Source organism: Syngnathus typhle, linkage group LG9 (assembly GCF_033458585.1).
Source record: "Syngnathus typhle isolate RoL2023-S1 ecotype Sweden linkage group LG9, RoL_Styp_1.0, whole genome shotgun sequence".
Taxonomy (NCBI): Eukaryota; Metazoa; Chordata; class Actinopteri; order Syngnathiformes; family Syngnathidae; genus Syngnathus; species Syngnathus typhle.
Window position 1 is genome coordinate 9,454,509 of NC_083746.1, and position 25,709 is coordinate 9,480,217.

At 40.7% G+C, this 25,709-nt stretch overlaps 2 protein-coding genes across 2 annotated transcripts; one reads left to right on the top strand and one right to left on the bottom strand.

Annotated features, from left to right (window-relative positions):
• The first annotated feature begins 1,326 nt into the window (after window positions 1–1,326).
• On the top strand, window positions 1,327–7,126 carry chmp2ba (charged multivesicular body protein 2Ba). The gene is made up of 6 exons (XM_061287212.1): window positions 1,327–1,551; window positions 3,197–3,288; window positions 4,768–4,962; window positions 5,238–5,340; window positions 5,520–5,626; window positions 5,943–7,126. The coding sequence occupies exons 1-6, from the start codon at window positions 1,515–1,517 to the stop codon at window positions 6,060–6,062; spliced, it is 654 nt and encodes a 217-aa protein (XP_061143196.1). The 5' UTR covers window positions 1,327–1,514; the 3' UTR covers window positions 6,063–7,126.
• An 845-nt stretch (window positions 7,127–7,971) lies between these two features.
• On the bottom strand, window positions 7,972–11,459 carry pou1f1 (POU class 1 homeobox 1). The gene is made up of 7 exons (XM_061287169.1): window positions 11,324–11,459; window positions 10,855–11,016; window positions 10,641–10,739; window positions 9,221–9,484; window positions 8,805–8,969; window positions 8,675–8,735; window positions 7,972–8,599 (listed from the first exon to the last, which is right to left on the bottom strand). The coding sequence occupies exons 1-7, from the start codon at window positions 11,457–11,459 to the stop codon at window positions 8,365–8,367; spliced, it is 1,122 nt and encodes a 373-aa protein (XP_061143153.1). The 3' UTR covers window positions 7,972–8,364.
• Between the last annotated feature and the right edge of the window lie 14,250 nt (window positions 11,460–25,709).

The following is a 25,709-nucleotide window of genomic DNA, read 5'->3' on the forward strand; positions in this document are numbered from 1 at the left end:
TATTGATATGACCAAAAAAAAAAAAAGATTTTGCATATGACAAATTCAGAGTTGGTATACCTGAAGGAGTCCTAAATGCTTGGGGCCAGATTTCTCACCACTGAGGCCCGATGATGATGATCCCTATTTAGTGGAGGGGTGGGGGTCCCCGTAGTCCTCAAGTGATTAGTGGCAAACATCTTCCCTAATAACCTTAACAAGAACTACGCCTCAGGACGACATGCCTCTGCACACCTCTCCTCGGAGATAGAAGAGCTGTGGGCTATGCAGCCTCCCCTCCTCCTCCCTTACAAAGTCACCTCTTTCCTTCTCTCCTCTCCTCCAGCCACAACTGGGCATCTCCCACCATGTCTGCCATCCACGGCACTAACACCAGCACACACATGCACTAAATTGGGTTGGTTATGGTTCATGAGTCCCACCTCGCCCCATAAAGTTGCCCTCAGCATCAATATGAAATAAGACAATATGAATACACAATAGAGGGGAAGGGAAGGGAAGCCCCCGTCCCTTGGGATGATGAGTTATGGAAGGAAATTGAGAGAACATGCTTTGATACTGTGAGGAGTTGTGGAGATGTCTTTTTTTTATTGTTTTTTTTTTGCTGTTTTTTTTAGTTCACCAGCAGCAACTCTGTTGTTGTTGTCTTAAAACCAGTTTCATTTTTGTCTTGACTCATGCATTGTGCAACACTTGAATGAAGTAAAGAAAAACAAGGTACTGAAAAGTCTAATCTTTTAGAATTAAATGCAAATTGCATCCTGTAAGTGATGTATAATATTGAGTTGTTGAACCAACCATTTGTTTGACAAACTTTAAGAGTTTTTTTCTGAGACTATGGAAGAGTTTAAAGGATAAAAAAGAAAAGAAATTTAAGCCTTAGATCTCAAGACATTGTCCAGACCACTGAGCTAAATCTTGAAGCTCGGATTAGCATCCTTGGCAAGCAAAATGAGGCACCAGACATTTCTTTTGTGTGTGTAAAAAAGCAGTTGGTTGCTTCATTACTTTTTGGTCCTGATGTTGTATTCGTTTTGTTATTCATTAGAGATTAAGGTTGGTTGTAATTGGAAAATTAAATTTCTGACTGTCAATCAAAACTGATATTTATTTTCTTTGTAAAGTCATATTTTATGTTTTTGAATTTTAGTTTTTGAGGTCTGTAATTTGGATGCTGCCTTCACGACATGGTTTAATCCAGGAAATATTGTTTTATTTTTATTTTTTGTGTGTGTTTTTTTCTATTATCAGACTATTTTTCATGTTTCACGAGTACACGTGAAGGCAGCACAAGGAGTGTTTTCATGACGTCACACAGAGCGGTCGAGCCAGTCAGTCAGCTGAGAGAGGAACAACCCGACAACAGAAAGTCAACCAGGAAGACGCCGACGCTGCTAAACTAACCTACCGGTCGATCGCTCCATCAAACACCGTACTGAGTTACGCCCGGAGTCGTTTTAGTTTGTCTCTATAGCCTTTATATTTTATATAAGAGTCTGTATAAAGGCAGAACGATGGCTTCCCTTTTCAAGAAGAAGAAGACTGTCGACGGTAAGTTTGTTTTGGGGCACAAGCTAAGCTAAGTTGTGTTGTTAGCCCGAGACTGTATCAGTGTTGCGTCCATATCTCATAAATCCGGCTTCCACTTGAACCCGTTTGACTTGTTTCAGATGTTCCATGAGTCACTCTCAGCATTGTATCAGTAGTTTCCATGAGATTTACATTTGGAAGATAATAATGGTCGTGCGAAAATAGCTACGAATGTCATTTTAGGGTGTATTTATAAAGCCTGAAAAATGTCAAAATGTATTTTTCATTGTAAACTATGAATAAATTGGTCTTCTCGCGATTTGTAAATAGAACACCATTTGGTTAACCTTACAACTTTCACATTGTTTTACTTGAAATGATATTAAACAGATGTTTGTCGGTCTGTCGATATCGATCGATGTCGACCGATATCGATCAATCTATCTGACGTCAGCTATTATGAACCTACGTTAATTTTAGTCTGTACAGTGATCCATTTGTGTTGAAAAATAGCTCAGTTGATTATATATAGAGTTGTCAAAATTCTGAGTGGTCTCTCAATCTCCAAAGTATTTTCCTCAGGCTGATAATCAAGCATGACAAGGTCAAAAGGCAGCCACTATAAAAAAAGAATTAATAATTCAATCCATAGTTAATTGTGATTATGTAGAGGGCACGATGAGGATGGCAGAACAAATGGCATATAAATCTTGATGTACACTGTACTAGATCTTTTTGTTGAAAAAAATAAAAAGGGAGAAATACACAAAATTGTTGTTAAGGCAACCGATCTTCTCCTCATCTTAGTTTCACTCATCCATGTTTGGTTCTTACCATCGTCTTGGTGTTAGCAAGCCAATATCGCATCTTCTGGGATTCCGCTTGGGCAAAATCCACCAAGTGTTCCTGACTTGCTCTTGTCTCGTATCAATTTTATCTCGCCTTGGGTTGAAATTGCATTGTGGTTATTAGGTGATTGGAAAAATAAAGGTTGGGGGGGTTGATCACTTGTATTTGTCGGACGATATCCCTCCCACTCGAATACGTACTCGCTGCGTCACTTTGTACGTATTCACGTTTGGCTCTCGCAAGTGGTCCGACGCGACGTGACGTGGATCCATCGAATCCAAGAGAACTTTCTGTTCCATAAAACAGATTTCTTGTCACTTCTGGAAATCTCCCTCCCGTTTTTCTCACATAGGAGCTCGTTGAAGTCTCTGCTCTGCTCATCCAACATTTTCCCTTTTTTTTCCTCTGATGATTTAAAGGAGCGTAACAGAAACAACTCTTGTAGAACATGGATGTATATTTAAAAATATTTCTTATTTTATACTTTTCATTTATAGACTTTTTTTTATTGTCTTGTATCTATTTTTGACATTTATTTGTATTTATTTTTTTTTATTTTTTTTTAGGAAATGAATATACGGAAAAATATTTATATTTGTACTGAGGTTTTAAGTGCGCGTTATTGGCTTGCTTACACAAATTGTTTGTTGATTTATGCTCATGCATTATCTCACATGATACCACTTAGCGATAGCGTGGGAGTCAGAAAGCTGACTAAGTAGCAATACGAGCTATCTGGCGCGTGGTGGGAAGCACGGACACGCTGCTCACTATTAAAATAACTTCAATTATTATTATTTTTTCTGTCTTCCCTAAGATGTCATCAAGGAACAGTCGAGAGAGTTACGCGGCACCCAGAGACAGATCACAAGAGACAGAACAGCTCTGGAGAGGCAGGAGAAGCAATTGGTGAGAGTCCAACATGCACAAAAATAGGGAGTTTGATTTTTTTGGATTTATTCCGACATCTTGCATCAAATCCTACCATGACCCCTTCCTTGCTTTCGAGACATGCAGGGACATTTTCCACTGCAGGGATTATGTCTGTTGGACTAATGGATCTCAATTAATAGACATGATGGATCTGCTACGGTTGCTTTGCCACAGGCAAAACATGCAACCGGTTCTCTTCATCTCATATCCACATTCGTGTGTTTGCACAAAAAACACACAAGGTTTCCTCTTGCTGCCAGATGAAAGAAACAAATCGCATACTCTCGCCTCTGTTGTATTAAGTAAATATCATACGAGACATAATTACCTCCTCCGGGGGGGGGGACAAGGTTTTAATTTTACATTTGCGCTAATTAGGGGAGTTTTTGAACCTCAGTGGCATGTTCTGAATAGGAGAAACTTTGTGCTAAGAGGTGGATATGACCTACATTTGCAGTTTAGCCCGGAGTACTTGCATACTCTTGCACTTTCTTCAGCAAAAAAGCAGAAATTGCAAAATCTATTTCCCCCCTGAATGGAATAACATTTTTAATTTAAGTTTTTTCTGTAGGTGGAGCCCACTAAATCAGACTGTTGTAGAAAATGTATTTATGTTATGTTATGTTATGTTATGTTATGTTATGTTATGTTATGTTATGTTATGTTATGTTATGTTATGTTATGTTAGAAACGGAAGAATAGATGTGAAATAATTGATGGTTTTAATTCATATCATTTTCAGTTTATCTTAAAGGTTGTCCTGCATAAGCTTGAGCAAATTGACCGTGGCAGCAGGACATTGTCCAGCCGCTCTTCAGGCATCTGTCTGCCTTTCAGCCTGACAGTTGTTGGCCAAGCCTCCGCGACATTTCCACTCAATACAACTGTATTTGTTTGAAATGGATGCTGCAGAGCAGACATTACGATAATCACCGTCTGCCTCTGTACTCCTCACTCCAAATTTTATTTTCGCACAGCAGGTCTGACACTAATGCAGCACATAGTGTGGTGCCCGGCCGGGTGAGCCAAGTTCTAGTCATGAATAATTAATTATTTCCGATAAAGATGCTTACAGCGCGCACACATGAAATAAACAAAGATGTTCAGAGGCTCGGCTTGCTTCCTCTTAACCCGGAGCTTCTCTGTTGTCTCCTGGGAAGTGTACATCCACAATCTCCATGCCTGTGGGCGGTAATGTATATTCAGATGTTTACTAAAGCTAAAAGCGTGCATTTGCTTGCCACTGAATGTGGCCTCAACCATATCGGCTTTGGTTCTAATGTCTATATTTGTACACAGAGTGATTCTCTTGGGAGCTCTGTGGGTATCTTTGTTGGTTTATCGATTCTTGGTCGCGTGGAAATAGACTTCAGGTTGATGAATTGCTTGGATTGGAGATGAATGATTGTTACTACAAGATGATGACTGGCGACATTTTCCACTTCAATTCTCCAGGAAGCAGAGATTAAAAAAATGGCCAAGAGTGGCAACCGGGAGGCATGTAAAATCCTCGCTAAGCAGTTGGTCCAGCTGAGGAAACAGAAGAACCGCACGTACGCCGTCAGCTCCAAGGTCACCTCCATGAATACGCAGACCAAGCTCATGAACTCCCAAATGAAGATGGCCGGAGCCATGTCTTCCACCGCAAAGGTATTCTCCTCAACATGACACCTTGGAAATCAAATCAGAGCGTGAATTCTGTGAAGCTGATTCGCAGCTTTGCTAATGAAGCGCGAAGGGAACAAAAAGCCCAGAAGCCATTCGCTCATTTCCAAGTCAAACCATTGTAAACACACAGGTCAGCTATAATTAAGCCCTCCAATTAATGAGGCGTGATCGTGAGTTGGTTGAGTGTCTGCATCAAGTGGAGTTAGTCACCAGCACTGGATTTTGAACTAAAAGGCTGTTGTGACTAATATCTGCAGACAATGCAAGCCATCAACAAAAAGATGGATCCTCAGAAGACGATGCACATGATGCAAGATTTCCAGAAGGAGAACATGAAGATGGACATGACGGAGGAGATGAGTAAGGGCAATGCACACATGGGAAAAGCATTAAACACAGGGGGCTGAAATTCAAATGCTGCCCGCTTGAGCAAAAGAAAATTAAGAAAAAATGTCCTTGCATTCCCCAAATTACAAACTGTGAGTAAAATTCATTGTCTCAACTAAAAGACGTCATTGTCCACGTCCTTCTCGTTTTAGTAAACGATACCTTGGATGACTTCTTGGATGAGTCTGGAGATGAAGAGGAATCTCAGGACATTGTCAACCAAGTTCTGGATGAGATTGGTATCGAGATCTCAGGAAAGGTAAGCAGCTCCAGAGTCAATGTGATATTTCACTCAAGCAAATTTTGATACAGTTAAATGATGCCACGGTGGTGGAGCTGAGCCATGCGTCGGGCTCCCTCTAGCGGTTGTAAAAAGTATTGCAGCTCCTTAGCCATTATTGTGCAATAAGCAGGAGCACAGCTGTAGACCAGGAGGGGACATGAATTTCCCAAGCTGCCTCAGAATTGGCAAGTAGATAAGAAATCATGACATGTCGTTAATTGCACCCGCCGGACAGGAAAAGCTGCCAGTAAGCATGTTTTCAGTTTCCGTGTCTCCATTTGTGTGTGCGCAGATGGTCCGAGCTCCGGCTGCAGGAAAGAACGTCCCCGCCGCCGCCGCCGCCTCGTCCAAACAACCTACCATGTCTGACGATGAAATCGAGAGACAGCTCCGCGCCCTCGGCGTGGACTAACTAACAGCTTCTGATCTCTTTCATATGGCGACTGACGCACTGACTTTGACACAGGTTAAATGGTTACACACACACTGACACGCATCGAGAGACATTTTACCGTCTTGTCGATTGCTCTACTTCTGCTCAAATATTTATTACGACATTAGAGAGGTGGCTAAACGATCTGCGCTCGACTGGGAAAAAAGCCGGATGCCACCTGCACTCTTGTTTACAGTGCAGCTCGTTTTCTTCGGAAGGGCTGCAGCGCTTACTTATGCAAATCATCTTCTGTCTTTGCTGAAACTTGACTCTATACAAAATCATTCAATACATATTTCTTTGCTTCCAATTAGTCGTATTCCTTTTTTGGGAGTGTAAAATGCACACAATGAGTGAAGCCTCACAGGTTGAAACCTCAGCTTCACATTAAAGTAACTGGTGAATCAACTCTGTACAGATTGTGACACTTTTGACGATTGGTACTAACTGAAGATGTTTGCTGTAGAGCATTCCATGCTAATTGAGGAGGGGTTTTTTTAGGGGGGGGGGGGGGGGTTCTCTTGGTTGGTCTTTATCTTCTTGTATAAATCACACAAGTTCTTCAGGGATTGCAGGTTGCCGCCTGTCCTGCCATCTCGCTTCCCTTTTAGCTGCTGTGCAGTTATGCATTTTTATTGTTTTTTTGTTTTTTTTTTGACGAGCTGCCTGTTGTCCAAAACACACACACACACTGCAAAGAGATTGTCACTGTGATAAAAGAGGTGTTCCTGGTTAGTCTGATCTTTGAGTGACCTTGAGTAACACGGAACCATTTTTCTTCTGTCTTAGGGCATTTCTTTGCTTTGTTACGTTTTCCTAGATTTTTTTTTTTTTTGCCACGTGTTTCACATGCACAACAAACTAGTGGAATAATTCAGTCATACATCTGTAAACATCTTTGAGAAGATTCATTGGGCAAAAACATCTTTGAACTTTCGATTCCTTGGGAGGTTGTTTTATTTTGTGTGTATGTGCACTTGTTTCCTTAATTACTGGACTGTGTAAATGGGATTTTATAAGTAATAAAATTTCTTCTGGTACAACTTTTTGGTGGTTTACTTATTGATGGAGAGATAAAATTGAAATATGGGGTTAGCTGTATGTATTATGTGGGTCAGGCCTGCATGCAGCTCTTTTACGTTCATATCAACATTTGTGTTGGGCAAACTAATTAGTGTCAATTTTGCTCTCAAATGGCAGGGAAAAAAGTCACTCCATGCTAACACCGATAACAATTTTCCAAAAGGGACTGGATTTTGCAAGTTGGACACTTTGAAAAGTCATGCAGAAAAACAGGACGTTTTTCCCAAAAATTACGAACCACTCAGAGACTGTCACGCTTGCATCATATCAACTGGCTTGGAACAAAAGCCATGCACTGAAGGGGAGTTCCCCAGAAGTCGCACTAAGCAACATGCAAAGTAAGTGTAAAAACGCTATCGTAAATTATTATGTTTTTATTTGTGGACTTTGTTGAACTGAGAGTTTGCGTGTGAGAGACAGTGCACGCCTGGTGTAGCTACATAGAAGATTTTAATCTATTTCAATAGTAACAAGTTAAACTAAATAAAGTTTTGGGTTGTGACAGGTTTATTCCTTATGAACTGTATTCACATCCGCTTTCAGAAGAAAAGACAATAATTACAGTATGATTCAAATTATTGTCGAAAAATCAAAATGTTCAATTTTAAAATTGTTACTCCTGCAGTGACAACTGTATAACGGAAGGGGGCGGAGTTGTCCCAGTTAGCTGGATTGAACTTGAACGTATTTTAAACGTGTGACCTGACTTCACATCAGTTCCGTAAAATAACTGCCAGTTTGGTAAATATCCTCTGGCTGTATTTATGAATTACAATGTATGACTTCACCAATTTGACACCAAAGCTCATTTTTTTAGGTCCTTTTATTGTTTCCTGTCAGCCACAAGTTTGCAGTACAGCAACTTGTGGAGTTAACACTCTCCAATGACTTTAAATATCCTAAACAATATCATATATTACATCTGAATATAAATAATGTGTTGTGCAGTACAACTACTGTAAGTATAATTAGGGAAATAAAAATTGCATCTCAACTCACAAACAAATAGTAAGACATAATGTGAATTACAATTCTTGATGCTATAAAAATGAGATTTTGTTTTCCCCTTCTCTTTTCTGTTGAGCCACCCACACCTTTTGTGCTAAAACAACAACAACAACAACAAAAAACATTAATTTTGCTTGGTTACAGACAAAACACTCAATATAAAGGAAAATATTATGAGTTAATCCATGATTTATATCATCGACCGATGTGTTTTACTCATCTGGCCTAAGCAGTTTGTACTCAATTTGGCCAAGCAGGAGCTGAGGCTGGTTTTGACTCGTTTCTCCCTCTGGCGCCTGTTACAGAACCACACTCGGACCACTTCCTTCTCCAGGTGAAGGCCTTTAGCTATCCGGGCTATTTCCTGGGAAGATGGTTTACTTTTTTCCACAAAGCTGTGCTCGAGAGCCTCCTTAGCTCCCAGGCTGAATTGAGGAGCAAGCAGAGAATAAAAAACCTTAATAGCTGCAGTGACAAAGCAGATTAAAAAAAAAAAATACCTGATAGTTGTTCTCCTTTTCCTCTTTCGCTCATTCATTCCAATTTTATCATTGTTCAGAGCTGAAAGGAGATGTGAGAGGAAGGTAAATTAGAGACTTCAAAGATGGGAGAAATTGGCGACGGGCTCACCTCGAGCGAGCTCAGCTTCATCCAACCATTTGGCTAGAATGGCCTTCAGTTTGCAAGCGTTCTTGAAGCTCAGCTGCAGATTTTCAAAGCGGCAGATTGTGGTCTGACTGAATTCTGAACCGTGCACGGCGGCGAGTGCCTCGCCCACGTTGGTTTGAGTGTAGCCTAGTTAAAGGAAGCAACCTTAAAATAACACTTTAAGCCATAGAACACAAACGGTGCAGCAACATGTAGACAGACAACAGCAATACTGCTCTCCGGTTTCCTTACCAATGAAAATATTATTGCAGCTTACTAAGTCACTTACAGTAGTTGTGAAAGTCTTCTTTGTGTCTGTGTGTGGCTTGAATATATTAATGGCAAGTTACAAACGTAGTAAATGAAAGTGGGCGTGGCATTTCCATCCCAATTCTCACCAAGTTTGATCCTCCTTATCTTAAAGTCATTGGCAAACATCTCCAGCTCTTGTATCTGGGGGGAGTCCATAGCGGGGGTGTCTTCCAGCTCCCGGATGCTCTTCTTCTGGATGTTAACTTTCATCTCGCCCACACCGGGGCCCCCAGGGGCCTCATCAGTTAGAAGGAGAGCGGAGGGCAGCGATGAGAAACCGTGACTTAATGCGCAGGAGCTGCCGCTTAAACCGGGATCTGGAAACTTGTACAAGCATGGTGTCAGTGAACCTGGACGGAAGGACACGAGAAGTGTGGAAATTTCTGTTAGTCACCAGAACATTAAATGAAGAGTAGAGACTTTAGATGAGTTCTAAAATCGTTGCATCATAAACGTCGTCCCGTTTATAACGCAGTGAATCAAATTATACTATTCCGTCAATAGGTCAATGATAACATGTCCACCATCTAAAATCTGAAGATGACGGCATGGGCACCCCTCAAAGGTAATCAATGTTACCAAGCAACGGTGGCATTCGATCAATATTGCATCAGTAACGGCGTCAACATTTTTCTCGTGTTATCCATTTGACAGCCTCCAGAAAGCTCAAACTAACAACCGTTGCATTTTTCAAGTCATGTCCAACACTTGGAAATCAGGACCACTTCCTCCATCTCTTGCTGTGTCCGTCATGTACGTACGTGGACAGAATGTTGAAATATTGCTTGAGCACACTGTTTGATGCAAGATATTGAGCGCTGAAATGAAACTATAATAGTATCCTTAATATGTAACTTAGCTAGCTAACTAGTTAGCTTGCTCGCTATGGCAATGCTTCTCATTTATTTTCCAATCTATGGTTAAAAGCGGACCAAACATTTTGTTCTTTTCATCATAATATATAAAGCAGCATTCTAAATATGCACATCTATGTTTGAGCTAAATCTCAAAATTTATGTTGCAGCTCAACTTTTCTCTTGTTTCCATCAACTCCCAAAGGAGCTCTTCTCCTCTTGAAGTTTGACACTCCACCTCCAATTTTTGAAGCCTTTTTGAGTTTGAAAAAAGAAAAGTGCGCTTTACTGATACTTGCTGGGAGAAATGTGAAAATAAAAAGTTGTTGTTGACTGTATGCGCTGCTTGGAACATTAGTCAAGGACATTGGGTAAAAGAAAATTGAAATGATGTAATATGGCTAAACCAGCCTTGGTGTTGTTTGTGTTTCATCAAAGCCGCTGCAAAAAATATTTCCTTTATGTTAGCCAAAACTTTTTAAGTGTGTTGTTAGAAAAGTTATAATGGACAAGAAGTTGAAGAATTGTATTTCCAATTGGCCAATTTAATATTAATTGTGCAGTTTATTTTTGATTTCAAGAGTTGTAAACTCCAAATCAGGCAAAATGAGGAAGTTTCATTATAATTGAAATGATGGAACTGTGTGATTACCTTGCAGCGAGTTTGCAGCGCCCACCATGTTAGGCGGGGGTACGCCACACGTTTGCAGGATACAAGTCTGAGAAATACTCGCAGAGAGCATCTCCTGAGCTGTTATGCAAGAAAGGCACCTTCAGTCACACGTCAATCACAACTGAGATGACACAGTGAGAGGTACGCAAAAAACAGATGAAAGAAAAACTAAGCATAATGGCAGCCTGCTTACCTGCCATGATGCCGTAGGTGGCTTGCTGGTTGCTGTAATGACATGGTGTGACCGGGTAATGGAGGCTCGGGGGGCTGTTGCCCAGGGGGTTCGCCAGGGAGCTTGCGGAAAGCTGCATTTGAGAACGCTTGGGCGGCTGACCCAGGGACAGCCCGGATGAGACTACAAAAAAATCGACATTAATACAGAGGAATTATCATTATTTTTGTATTTAAAAAAATCACTAAAATTCAAAAATTAAATTATTCATCACTTTATTGTTTTTTCTATGCATACAATGTTTAAAAACGAAGAAAATATTCTCATTGTGAAAGCAATAACACATCTGAACTGGCTTGATCGGATGCCTGTTTTGACATCTCCATTTCAGCCTTTATGTCAGAGCACGTAATTATGTACTAGAAGAAACGTGCCAGCCATTAGTGTAGTAAATAAATGATGTTAGTAATCCAGATGGAGGCCCACTTACCTGCAGAGACCATGCTGTGGCCGTGGGAGGTGCTTGGCAGGCAGTCCCCGGCTGAGCTGTGGTGCATGAAAATTGGCAAAGGAGAATCTCCTGCCAGAGGCGAGAAAGCGTCACCACCAAATACTTGAGACGCCATTCGGCCTCTTTGCGTTGTCTGATACGGTCCACTTTGCTTAGGTCATCGCCCCCTTTATTAATTCATTTTCACTCACAGCATTTTTCAACCCTCAACTTTTTTTTGAGGGTTCCTCACTTCTGTCGCGGGCTGCATCAAAATTAAAGCCGAGCTTGTCTTTTCTCTATCCCATCACCGGGTAAGTGAGCGTCTGTCACCCCCTGGAGACCTTGCATCCTCCTGCAGGTATTTATACACCCCCCCCCAGGAGCTTCCACTAGTCCTCACTCCACCCCAGGAGGCCCCTTCTTTCACATCAACCAGCAGCTACCAATCCCATGCCACCTCTGTTATTGTGTTTTTCCGTCCCTGCCTTTGTGTTATCCGGTCTCCAAATCCAGGATTAAGGTACAGAGCGGCGTAGAAACCCGATCTGGCTCGACCCTCGCTTTCTATCCACCAGCGCTGCGTCCCACCTTTGATTAAAGGGTTCGTCTGTTGTGCCGTAGGGCGGCGGTGTCCAAAATAACAAATACCTGCTTAGATTTCAATTTCGTGATTTTTTTTTTTTGGTTGGGGTATTTTGTGAGATTTTTTCGGATTGCATAAAATATGCCTTGGGTCAATCAAGGTTGGGAAATATTTTAATAACAATTAACAATTTTAAAAGGAATTATTGTTTCCAATGCTCCACTCCACAGCCATTCGCTCGATATCCCCTCAGTTGAAGATGTCACAACTTGAGCTCTTCATCTCCTTCCTAAATTTAGCAGAATGCCTCGGCGGTGTTTGGCCTGCCCCCCCGACAAGTGTCTGATGTTTTGACAGCGGGCGATAGAGAAAATACTACCACTTTGTGCCTGTTCGGAATTCTCCGCCGCTGTTTTCTCAGCATGATATATTCTCCTTGACAAGGTCCTCTCCACACACACAAGGCACAAGGCATCATGCAGAGCAGCCGTGACCTTATGACACTATTTTCTTTGTGAGAGCCAGGGATGAAAATAGAGCGCTGCATTATGCCTCCCTGCTATTTGACATAGTGATGATTTGGACAAAGCCAAAATCGAGAATGATTACAAACACGGCAAATATTGATTTAGGGAAACAAGATCGAACGTGGTCATAGAGTTGCGGGGGAATTGGAGATGATGTCATCTCAAAGATCTAACCTTAACCCCAACATAAGAATTCAGACATGATGCTATCGCGCCAACATTTTTTATTAATATGGAGGGATGTGGAGATAAAAAAAAGTGCAAACGCACATGCTGCATTGCATTAAAATCCGTGTTGAAGCACTTCTTCCTGACAGCGAGGAGGCCATTATCCCTGTAGAGCTTAATTAGCTGCCGCAACAGAAGAAAAGTGAATCACTGATAATGCACGTCCCCTCGGGGCCACGACCTTGGGATCTGCTGCCGAGCGCATCACTCCGAAGAAGGTCTGGAAAAAAAAAAACTCCCAGGTAAAATGGAGCGTGAAGCGGGAAAAACTTCCTGTTCCTCCTGTCACTTAGTTGGTGTGAATTCAGAACGTTCGACTAAGCTTTTGGTTCATTATATAAAAGAGGTCACTTTGTCTGCTGCTCAAATTGGAGCCATTTTTGCATACCAGTTTTGAAAAAAATGACCTCTTGAAAGGCCTAATGCTCAGTCTTGCTAGCTAATATGATTTTAGACCTCTAAATAAATGTATCTGGAAAAATCTTTTGTTTCTCGTACCCTTGCAGCCTCGCATGTACGTGACAAATCGCAGTGCAAAATGTATATATTATAAAAAATAAAATATATAATATATGATTGGAATAACCCAACAGTTATAATAGGACTGTGTTTAATGCAAAAAATGATGCAATGTGCAATTTACTGCGGTGCGGTCAAGCAGCTGGTGGAAGGCAGCTGGAAGGTTTGCGAGAAGTGCAACAGTCTGCATCTCGAGGGAGCTTACTTGTTGCCTCCATTTGCATGACACCACAGCGGGGCGGATAAAAAACTAACTGGCATTCATTGTGCGGCAAGCTTCACTTGTTTGCAGGCCGGGCTTATCCCAAGCGAGCCAATTATCTCAGAGTGAGCGGAAGAGAAAGTTGCCTTTGTCTTCGTATGGTGTCCGTTTTGCGTGTTTGGGTTAAAACAGCGGGGACTCATCACCAAGGACAAAGGTTAAGCTAGGGAGCATGCCGGCCATGTGCTCGCTGTTGTGTCTGTATTTGTGGTTATCCGGCCCGGAGCTCTGCTTCACTATTGTTGATGGAGGTGGGCAGCAGGTGAAAAATAGCTTGTGGGTGGCGGGCATGATTCAACTTGCTTGAGCTTGCGATGTTAATTTTGGAGTTTGGAATGTTTTGCTGTGAGCTGAAACAACTCTGTGGCTTGAAACATGCTTTATATATGTATTTATATTTTATATTTATATATACATATTTATATATTAATATTTATATATACATACACGAGTAACGTTCAGTCATCGCTTGCCATAATTGAACAGAGAGACAGAAACGGTGAAAAGGGATACTTGAAATATGTCCCAGTCTTCTTTCATTTCAGCCAACTACACCCACTCCAGTCAAAGATCATCCTTCTGGCTGCTGAAGCACGAATTATTTTTGTGCTCTGATACGTCTCATGCTTTTGCGCCGTCCTCTTGTAAATTGCTGCAAATTAAAAAGAAGCCGCTAAAATTGGCAAATTTCGATAACAGCAAAAATCTCTAAATAATTGCACCTGCTTATAAATGATTTGAACATAAGCCCTCGATAAATTGATTCTGCTCACCTCAAAATCTCACCAGTCATACTAACTTTAATATTACTGGAATCAGCTTGGCAAGTTAGAAAATATTTTCCATTCCTTTCTCTCATGCTGCTGTGAATCCATCCCCAATCTCTGGGGAAGGCGTTGCCTCACACTTTACAAAACACTAGTGTGCATGGCACCTTGAGGGACAGTCAGGTTCCCGGGAGCTGTACTTTACTTACACAATATGTGCAGGCTTATATGTAAGGTAGCTGTTGGGGTGAAGGGAAAAAAAAAGACGTGATTTCATACGCTAAACGGCAGGAGTGGATTGAAAGACTCTGAGACGTGCCTCGGAAGTGCAATTTTTCGCTCTGCTTTCTATTCCATGCCAAAGTCAGCTTAGCATGGCATATTTTTTTGCTGTGGTTATGATTGTCGATGTGATTTTTCACAATATGGCAATGCAGTGAGATACAAGGCTGCAAAAATGATGAATTGGTTTTAGCATGTTAAATAAATGAAAAGTGAAAAAAAGCCAAATGGTCGTTTTTTCATTATTCATTCATTTTTTTATTGTCATTTTTTTTATGTATGTGGCCCCTGGAAGAAAAAGTTTGGAAAATGTATCAACATTTAATAATAAAGCAGCCATTTGCTCGAGGACATATTTTTAAGAGCAGGAGAAATGGGAGCAAGCCAATGCGTAATGGCGTGGTGGAGACAATTTATATGCTGTCATAATTTGAATGCAGATTCATAGTAGCCATATTGTAATTCTAATTTCCACATGTCTGCAAATTCTGCTTTCCAAAGTGCACCGTCGAGTATCAGCTTTGGGCATCGCTGGTTTCATATTGGCAGTCCACTCACGTTTTCACTTTCGACTCATCGAGTACAGGAGCTTGCATGGTGTGTGGCCCTGCACTCACACGGTTAAGAATTTTAGATGAGCACGGCCACCACGGAATATGTCAATGTTGGTAACCGCTGTTCTTAAAATTCTCAGATGACAATTAATCCATTCTGCCAGTAACGCAATCAGCTGTAGATGAACACAAATTGTACAAAAAAAAAAAAGTGAGGAGCTTGCATCAATGTCGATGGTGGTGGAGAGCTAAAGGTTCCAAAGCAGCATCATACAAAAAAAAAAAAAGAAGTCAAAGCTCTTCTGGTAACCCCATTACATGAGAGACTCAAGGTGCCAAAATAAAGGCCACTAATCCAACCTGCAGTGGGAACAGAGCAGGGTGACACCTTCTCACAGGTATCATCTTTGTTAGTACAGTCCATGGGATGTCACAAAATTTCACAAAATAAAAGCCTCACACCATTTCATTATATATATATATATATATATATATATATATATATATATATATATATATATATATATATATATATATATATATATATATATTTATTTTTTATTTTTTTAAATTTTACACACACACACATATATATATATATATATATATATATATATATATATATATATATATATATGTGTACAATTTATAATATATATATATATAATTATTATTTTTAAAGCACCTGGCCAAGCTTCATCTAGCACCGCCAACACTCATATTAAATCCACCGCTCAAAGTATCCCTTCTGAATGTACACTTATAAAACTCCCATATGACAAACTAACAAAAATCAAGTCAGTTATAAACAAATATAAACTGTCTCCTTCCTGCTCATGGTAAACCTGCTGTAGGCCTACCATATGGTGGGAACACAGCCGGGCGAAACATTCTCACAGGTATCACATCCATACATACGAGGACGATGTACCAGGTGGACATTTAGTGTGTCTGTGTGGTGTGTGTGCATGTGTGTTAAGAGAGAATGCCTCGGTTCCTACAACACTTCCGTTTGCAATATAAAAAGAATTGGCATGCTTTTAATTGCTTGCTCATTTGCATTGTACCAGATTTTAATTAGACTGTCCAGGATGTAACATGCATATTTAGTCATACATGAAAGGGAACATTCCCTTAAAACAGAGAAGAGAAGATGCAGATATCAGTAGCTGGGTTACAACATTCCTAACTGGGACCCAAAACGAAGGGAAACCATGAAACTGACCTTTGACCTCCGTGCAACCGATAAGGGTCGTGACTCAGAAAAGATTACCGTAAATTTCGGACTACAAGCCGCGACTTTTTTCGCAAATTTTCAACCCGGAATCACGGGTTTTAGCTGGTGCGGTTTATAGTCCGGTGCGGCTTATCGTCTAAAAATTACGGTAATCGAAATTGGGCATGGGCAGGCCTGCAGACACCCCCTGTCGCGGGACCTCCATAAATTTGCATTTGGAATCAAAACTTGGACCAAAATTCTATTGATTAGAAGAGAAATTTGGTTAGTAGGTTTTTTTTGCGTCTCTGTATATCTGAGCTCAATAACTTCTTATTACCAGTTGAAAGCTGGAATTGCGGCAAATGGCTTTTTGTCTTGTTTTGGCATTTTCTATTCATTATGCGAGGGTGAACTGGGAGAGCGCGCATCACGGCGGAGGTCAACTCTCCTGATGAATATCAAGCGTACCTTGCGCGCACTCCGACAACCATCTGCTCCAAGCTACGGCTGACTCACCGACCTCGGCACAAACACATCATACAAAGGCTAATTTCATCAACATATTCAACAAAGCTAAATGGAAAGGCAAAAGTTCAAGGAAACATGAGCAGCTCCTAAAACGCCACTCTTCTTCTTTAGCGTCGGCAGATTGCAATCTTTCTTCAATGATTAAATGTCACCGGCGAATATTTGCCGGTCAAAAGATATTTGCAGATCGCCATCTGCAGATTTTGATATTTTAAAGGAAAATGGACATGAGCCCAGAAATATATATATTTTTTTAAATGTGTCATCAGCTCCAAGCATCCCGTAATGATTTGAGAAGTGGCCAGCTCCGTCAATGCACCATATGAGGTGACTCGTGTCGGCTAATCACGACATCATTATGTTAGGCCTCAGAATGCGAGCAGATGCATCGAAAATACCATCTGTGCTTGACGCATGATGTCACTCATTTCTCGAGTAACAAGACAGCGATTCATTTGGACTCCATGTCACATGAAGCTAATGTCTGAATGGCGTTGAGAATGCACAGTATGCAAAATATGCGGTCTGATCTGGATTTTGATGGATTTTAGAACTCCAAACCTGCTTTGTAAATTATTATTATTATTATTATTATTATTATTATTATTATTATTATTAAGTGTATATATGATAACAAAATAAAATTGCCACTTCACGTCTTCTAATAAGCATGTAGGGAAATAATAAATGCAGTTATTGCGTCCGTCATGGTTTTTGAAGCAGCCGTCATTGCCATTTATTCCATTTTCTTCCAGATTAATATTTTAGCATCGCCTTCTGCAAAATTGCACTGTGTGGCTTCAGTGACAATAAAGCACATCAGTTCTTCAAAGGAAGCATGAGTGCAAAAATGTGAAGTAATAGCATCAAGCCCACATGACGTATTCGCCACGTGCATGGACGCAATCAGGATGATTCAACCCCTTTTCAGCATTGCTATAGAAAACGAAAACTCAGGGAACATTGTGTAGGCGGTAACTAGGCAACAAGGAACGAAGGCCGACCAGTTTACTTATGTGCCCCGTAAGTATACGAGCTTCATGAGTTTCAACGTATCCTTCCATTCTCAAAACGCCGTGCCCTGTGGGCGGACGAGAAGAAGTGACGCTCGTATTTATTCAAAGACTCCCCTTAGTTACTGTTCAAAAAAAGCTGCATTGAATTTGAAATAAATAAATAAACACACGCAGCTCGTTTGACTTTATTCCCCAAGACTGTGATTGATGAATAGGATGTGAAGCTATGTAATTCTCAGTAGAAAGGAAATCTTTCATTTGTCTTGAAAGGACCTCATACAAAAAGCTGTTGCACAGCAGGTTTTCTAAAATAACGATAAAGTCAGGCTGAAGCTTCACATTTTCAACAGAAAATAAAAAACACAGCTTGTTTGTTGAGCCATTAACACTGCAAGCCACTTTCAACACTTTAGAGTAGACAATAATTTGTAGAACTACAAAAAAAAGAGACTAACCAAGATATCTAACTGAGAAAAAATATATATAAAATTTACCAGTGGTGAGATATAAGATGAACAGCATAAAATTAAGTGTAAAAAAAAAAAGGAAAAAAAGTCCCTGTCTTTGCCTCCATTGATTTTTCTGTATCCATTGGAGAAAAAAAACTTTGACGCAATATGCTCTTTCAGAAAATAAGCCCAGCAACCACCAGGAGGCTTCAGCGCAACACACACTGAGTGGAAATGAGTGTGTACCAAAATGAAGGGTGAAACACAGGCCAAGATGAACCATCATCAATGACCAAGTTATTTGACCTCATCTCTGCGTCTGTTTGTTCGTGCTTGATTGCTGCTCAAACTGAGCGACAATCGGTTTAGCCAAAGTGGGAATAAGATTGTAATTTGGCAGGCACTCACAACAAATATGTTGGATTGATAAAATGATTCCATGCAAGTTGGATATCATGTGAAGCGTGTTGTAGGCATGTAACTGGAATGACAGTGACATCAGTTGTGAAACGACAAAGATGAAGTGCTAAAAAATACTCGACGAGGCAAATTGGCTCACCTAGCGATAGATAACGATTCATTCTTTGCGGTGCTCTGTGGTTGACAACATTGTTTGATCTCCACTTTTCAAAATGGTGAAAATGATACTCGGCAGCTCTCACATGTCTTCTCTCCCTGCTTTGTTGCAGGCGGTAAAATGGCCCAATGACATAATTACAGAATATTGTGGCACGAGTCCGATATTTTTCTCGGGAGTTAGTGTAGGTACTGCGAAATGGATTTGGCCATAGAGCCAACTACAAATGAATTTGCTTGCTGTGATTAATATTCATATGTTGTTAAAATAGCAGTAATTAGAGTTTGCTATTATCTCACAGTAACTTTAATTGCAAGCGAGCTAGTGCTGCAGCCAGTTGTTAGCATGTCTGCTTCACCGTATCCGTTCTTTGGATTTGAATTATGGGTGCTTTCTGGTGTCTGGTGGAATCCTTGTACCTCCAAAATCATTACTTTTCAGACATTGCATCATCAGCAAACTATTTTCAACAATTAAAGTGGGTCAATGATTTCTAAAAAAAAAATGGCCGGCACTCGTGAGGAGAGAAGAAACTTTCCAACAGGCGACACATGAGACTTCTTTTAAGTTTTTCAAGAGAGCTGAGTGTTGAAAAGCTGGCAGCAAATATGCTGTTAATCATCCGTGGCAAGTTAGTTGTCATCCTTGATGCGACAAACTCCCAGTGTGCCGCAGGCCATGATTGTGTATTCACACTCGCATCCTGCTCTCTGCTCTGACTTGGGCTGTGTTTTCCATGCGTGCTCTCATTTACATATCCTCTGTTGCTACCGTCAGACAATGGCGAGATTGGAGTATAATGTTTTCCTAGCAACGCAGCTGCAGAGATGATAAGAATGATTATTACTTCCTCCCAGGAGGTTAGGCATCATTCCGATGGCTTCTTGGGTTGGGAATATTAGGCAAAAACTGCAGCGGGTGTTGTTAACTAATTCCAGTTCCAAACCTGGTGCATTTTATTTTGTTTTTATTTGGTTTGATTTAAAAAAAGAAATTGAAATCTAGTCAAAAATTCCAATTGTTGCTTTTTTGTTGATTTGTCAAGTTTTCCTTGTGTACCATATTTTGATTAGATTAGATAGAACTTTATTTATCCCACAGTTCTGTTTGTTTTGTTCTTTGTTTGCAGTCCAAATCAAAACTGTTGTGATTGTACTTTACCCTGAGTGCCTTGTTTATTTTATTCAGGTCTTTATGAGTCTGTTTTATGCACAGGTGCCCATTAATGTTACATTTGCTTTTTATTTAATCCCAATTTCCAGTAACTGGGCCAATTGGCTTGTGTGTTATCAAAGCCCCATGGCATCTTTGAAGGCACAACAAGGGCAAACTAAATGAAAGAGTAGTGGACTGATGAGCACCCACATGCTCTGTGGGTTTAAATGTGTGAAAATTTAAATGAGTCAGCTCTGAAGGAAGCGACACGATTAACGTGACATAACATGATAGAAATATGAATGCGGACCGGCCGCTACAAATGCATGATGAAATACATTTATTTTCTATGATCAAACATTCACATCAAAGTGGGTGTGATGAAATTACCGTAATTTTCGGACTATAAGTCGCACCTGAGTATAAGTCGCACCAGCCATAAAATGCCAAAAAAAGTGAAAAAAAAACATATATATGTATATAAGTCGCTCCTGAGTATAAGTCCCCCCACCCAAACTATGAAAAAAAACGCGACTTATAGTCCTAAAATTACGGTAGTTCACATAGGGCTGACAGTAAAGTATGGAATATACATCGAATTTTAAAAAGGACTCAAAATGGGGCTAATTTGCCGCCATGAAGTTGCACCGTTAGTGAGCCACAAGTAGCACACGTAATTGTTGTTCTTCGACTTTTACGATTATTTTTGACCTACTTTCAACAGTGTCATATCGGGAAAAAAACGTACTGCTTCACCAATGTGTAAAGCAAATGCAGTATTTTTTCATCATGTAGCAGCCCATTTTCAGAATTCTTTTATTTACATGATTATTGATAGTCTTGTATCGTTTTCATCCAGCTTCGCCACCTTCCCGCTGCATGTCAATTTCACGAGGTGGTAATGTTCCCTGTTTCAAGGTGTTTGGATCAAACAACACTCCTACCCCACAAAAAACACTCATTCACTGCCAAACACGACTATAGACGTCAAAAATCCATTTTAATTGGGCTGGCAGTGAATGAGTTAACTCATCTGAGAATCTTCAGTGAAAAGTCACAGCTGGACTTTTTCTGGTAAAGATTCTGACTGTGACATTTTGTATTGAAGCAACCAAACATGTCATTGCTAAGCATGAAAGTTTCTCACCAAACATCTCCTATAGTTGTTCACTGGGGGCATTTGTTTACTCAACTGACAGAATGGAAGCTCCAGCTGTAAAGTGAAAAAAACACATCTTGGTATCACTGTGATCGTTTTTACTGTCAGTGCAGACATTTGGAACGGTTTGAGTCCCCACAGCTTTGGTACACTTGAGAATAAGCGTTTGTTTGTTTTTTTGTTTTTTTTTTATAAAGAGTTTGAGTCCAGGCCTCCAGTATACATTATTTATTGTTCAGCAGAGATGAGTACAAGAACAAAATAACCCAACAGGGCTTTATGAAATCAATTTTTCCAAAAACTTTTGCATCTACAGCATTGAGGGAAAATGTTGCAAATCAAACACGGTGTAGCATCCACCCCAGATCCACCCCAGTATGCAAATGGCAGCTGCCAGTGTTCCTAAGGTGTTATTTTGAAACAGTGAGGAAAATTTTGGATTCTATGCGTCACTGTATGTCACCTTAAATGGCGACCTTGCAGCAGTGAGAAGACCCTAAGCTATTTTTGCGGTACAGAGAAGCTCTAGTTTCAGTAATGTGTAGATACTTAGAATATGGAAGGGCCATTCGTCCGTGATCAGGAAGACCCTTGTCCATGCCCTTTTAAGGTCATCGGAAGTAACCAGTAGAGTGAGATTCGGACCCCAGCTGTTGTCTTACGAGGTACAAATGATGGGGGAGAACAGATAGAGAGGAGCGCGAGAAGGGCAAGAGCAAGAAGCGCGAGGGCTTCTTTGGGGCGAACATCTTGGCTGTCAAAAAAGTTAAAGTTAAGTTAAAGTCCCAATGATCGTCACACACACATCTGGGTGTGGTGAAATTTGCCCTCTACATTTAACCCATCCTCGTGTGATTTTGATCCATCGCCTGGAGGAGAGGGGAGCAGTGAGCAGCAGCGGCGCCGCGCTTGGGAATCATTTGGTGATCTAACCCCCCAATTCCAACCCGTCATGCTGAGTGCCAAGCAGGGAGGCAATGGTCCCATTTTTATAGTCTTTGGTGTGACCTGGCCGGGGTTTGAACCCACAACCTTCCAGTCTCACGGCGGACACTCTACCACTAGGCCACTGAGCTGTCAAGAGCTGAAATATCTTTGCTCTTGGGGCCACTCAAACTTTTGGAGAGACATCACTGCCATCGATTGAATAAATCGTTTCCCAATCAACCGTGGGTCACCGAAGTGCTTCCTTAGCCATCGTCCACCGAGTGTTTTTTGGAGACCAGCGAAACAACAAAGACCATTCACCACAACAGTGAAATGAATCAGCAAGGAGCGGAAATTAAATACAAATAGTCATTCCTAGCAACACTTCCACAACATCCTTTATGCGCTTTTAAGGTGCCGTTTGTTTGCCTGCTGTTGTGCGCCTCTCACACCCGCGTATCATTTCCGAAGACGGCGGAGAAGACCGGACAGATATGAAGATGAAGTATTATGCTCTTTTTATGAGGAACTGCCATGATACACCAGAATCATGATAAACAAAACATACAAGCAGTTTACAACTAGGAAAATTAAGCAGCACAAGACTGATGAGCTAATACAAGTGGCAGAATTGGTGCTATTTATTGGCGGAGAAAAGCAAAGGAAGAGACAGATAGGGCTGATAAGCTAATGCTATCCAGGTGGAGGAACATAAAGACTGGCAAAGAGCTAATTGCCTGCGAGGAAAAGGCAACAGAGCTGTTAGATCAATTAAAGAGATAGTTTGGAGAACCTGAGGAGCTGACAGGAACATTATTGGATGAAACCCCGATCCAAAGGTGTGTCGTTACGAGCTACGTTTACTCCTTGGCGCATACTTAAGTGTTTCTTTTCCATTAGCCAAGGCACTTCCAAGCGATCGTAAACAAAAAGCAAGTTTACGACTCCGGTTTAGTAAGCGTGACAACAGCTGCCAAATCAGAAGACCTTGCAGGCTAAAGTGCGTTTTTATTTATGATATTTTTCCCAGTAAAAGCAGTGAAATATTCTCACAAAAAAATGTTTGTCTGAAATCTAATTATGATATTGCATTTCCTTAATTAGTGGCTTCCGCTTTTTGAGTGGCCCAAGGAGATGCCGGGTGTGTCGTCCATTTGAACATTTAATTCCGCTTGGTAGCTTTAATTTGCTTTATTGCACGTTTGCACATCCCAGTAGCGTGGAGAACACAACCAGCTTCTCTTTTGACATTTGACCTCCTTCCACCGTCCTTACTCCTCAAGGAGCGACTTTGTTCGAATATGACAGCGCTTGATCCTTGCGCTGTGCCACGTTTCACCTTTCCAACATTCATTGAACCATCTGTTTGAGTCCATCTGGTTGCGAAGCAAAATCCAAACACTATCCGATTAACCCGTCAACCTTTTCCACATATAATCGGGCCTCATATCTTGCAGGATTTCTTTAAATAGATAATCCAAATATAATATTACTCAATCTATGATGTATACAGTCATTTGATTTCATAGATCACCTTTATTTGTATTTCACGCTCGTGTGTATGTTTTAGTGGAGTTGTTGGAGGCGGATAAACCTACAAAAAGAAAGTAAGCTGCAGGCAGGCAGGAACTGAATAATTCTCTTTTTTTTAATGAGTACAGCGGAATAAACAAAGGGAAGTTGAATTCCTCTGTGGTTGGTAGAACTAAATAAAAGTTGGTTCAAGAAAGACAGGAACAATGGAAATAATTAACAACTTCTGTTGGCTGAGGGAAAATAAAGTACGAAACCTTGGGGGAACAGTTGGGAGAACAAAGGTCGTCTGTCTCAAAAGGAAAACAGGGTAGACTGGATTCATGTGAATTTAGGGCAGGTAGAAGCACAAGAGAAATGATCGCTTATCAATTGAGGAAACGAAACCGACAACAAAGAATGACCGTTGACTTGTTGACGGTACCATTTTGAAAGCACAAGGGCAAGCAGTGTATTAAAGAAAACTGGGCCGAGAAGACTGATAAGCTAATGTGATAACGCTGGAATGACACGAGGAATAGCGAGGTGTTGAAAGGGATCAGGACAGACTCAAGTGATAAATTGATTCGATATAGATGGGAGAACAAAGACAAGGGCAGGCGGTGAGTTGATTGGAAAACCCGATGGCATTCGCCAAGTCATGCACTGACAACTCTCAAACCAAAGCGCCACTGAACACAAGGACAAAAGGAAAGAGCCTTGACAGAAATGTTACGGAATGAAAATGTCTACACGTTTCATCAGGGTACCCAAGACGCATCCCTGAGGTGTCCCTGTGTTCAGGATGAAAGTAGAGGAGGTTGCTCAACTTTGTATCCATTTTATGGGGTACAATTTTGTAAAAGACAGCTGAAATTCATAAACTGCGTCCTCACAGAGAGTAGGTGTTTATTATTCTGGTGTGCGAGTAAATAGAAATTGATCCAAGAAGTTTTAGGTCGTATAGCTTTGGGGTAATTGCTTTGCCCTTGCTACTTTTGCTCTGCAGGTATTAAGAGAAGAAATGAACACAGGTCGGTTTCTGCTGTGAAACTCTTGCTGGAAGTAACTGAAGCAAAGATAATCCTCAGAATGAGCAAATGCAGCTGCTCGGTGCTGACACACCACAAGACCTGGGATTCTAATCTTGGAAGAGATTGGTCCTTCTCAAACCGGTTTTCTATACTATCGCCCGTGTAGATTGGTTTCACCGATGGTGTATTTTTAAATGTGAACAGATAAGATAATATCTTACATACACTGATCAGGTTTGGATAGTCGGGACATTGGAATATAAAACAGGGCACCCTGAAAGAAAATAAAAAGCTTATTTTCCTGGATAAAAAATAAAAAACAAATGACAGCCATGACTGCTTACTGACTATATTTGTATTTTGTTTAGGAAAAAAAATCATCTTATCTTCAGTGACATTTTTGTTGTCACATATAAAGCGGAATATTTTGTTAATGGTTAATGGTTAACAATAATGGTTTATTGTCATTTTATGGTTGTGCTTACGCGGCCACTCGCTCCATATTTTGAATCATTTTATTGCTATTTGGGTCAAGGGAAACATCATTAAAATTAAATATATATATATGTATTAATTAAAAAACTGGGGATTTTCTTTTGAAGGCCACACCCTCCTTCCTGGAAACGATCAATGCTTATCCCATGTCTGTTTGCACCCAATTGTCTGTGTCATCCAGTTAGCTTCCTTCCTTCCATTGTGTCATTTCCAGCTGCCACTCATTTCATAAGTATTCAGCGTATGATGAGTCCGTCCCCCGGCTCGTTATCACGACAGCGGCACAATGCTTAGCGCTACAAGTCACGCTTTTTAACAGACAATCGGCATTTGAATGCAAAGGAGCACAAACCCATTCTTAACTTTTTCTCCAACTGAGGTCTCGTTATTTAATTCATAAATTACATGCACATATGAGATGTGCATTTTCCATGCGTCCTTATCTCGGTCGTCAAAATTAGAGCTGAGACGTGTCGCCTGTTGATGAAAGTAGCCGTTTTTCATTTTTGACTCATTTATCCACCGCTAGCGTCTTCCAATGACAGCCTTTGTTTCTTCCAAGGACATCGCTCGAGTTCTCCTTTCTGCTC

What these genes read in the sequence shown, in the direction of transcription:
- chmp2ba (XM_061287212.1), top strand. Translation starts at nt 1,515, where the DNA reads ATGGCTTCCCTTTTCAAGAAGAAGAAGACTGTCGACG. An exon ending in GAAGAAGAAGACTGTCGACG is followed by an intron (nt 1,552 to 3,196) that starts GTAAGTTTGTTT and finishes GTCTTCCCTAAG; the next exon opens with ATGTCATCAAGGAACAGTCG. An exon ending in GGACATGACGGAGGAGATGA is followed by an intron (nt 5,341 to 5,519) that starts GTAAGGGCAATG and finishes TTCTCGTTTTAG; the next exon opens with TAAACGATACCTTGGATGAC.
- pou1f1 (XM_061287169.1), bottom strand. Translation starts at nt 11,459, where the DNA reads ATGGCGTCTCAAGTATTTGGTGGTGACGCTTTCTCGCCTCTGGCAGGA. An exon ending in GATAAGGAGGATCAAACTTG is followed by an intron (nt 8,970 to 9,220) that starts GTGAGAATTGGG and finishes TCCTTTAACTAG; the next exon opens with GCTACACTCAAACCAACGTG. An exon ending in TGAAGCTGAGCTCGCTCGAG is followed by an intron (nt 8,736 to 8,804) that starts GTGAGCCCGTCG and finishes ATCTCCTTTCAG; the next exon opens with CTCTGAACAATGATAAAATT.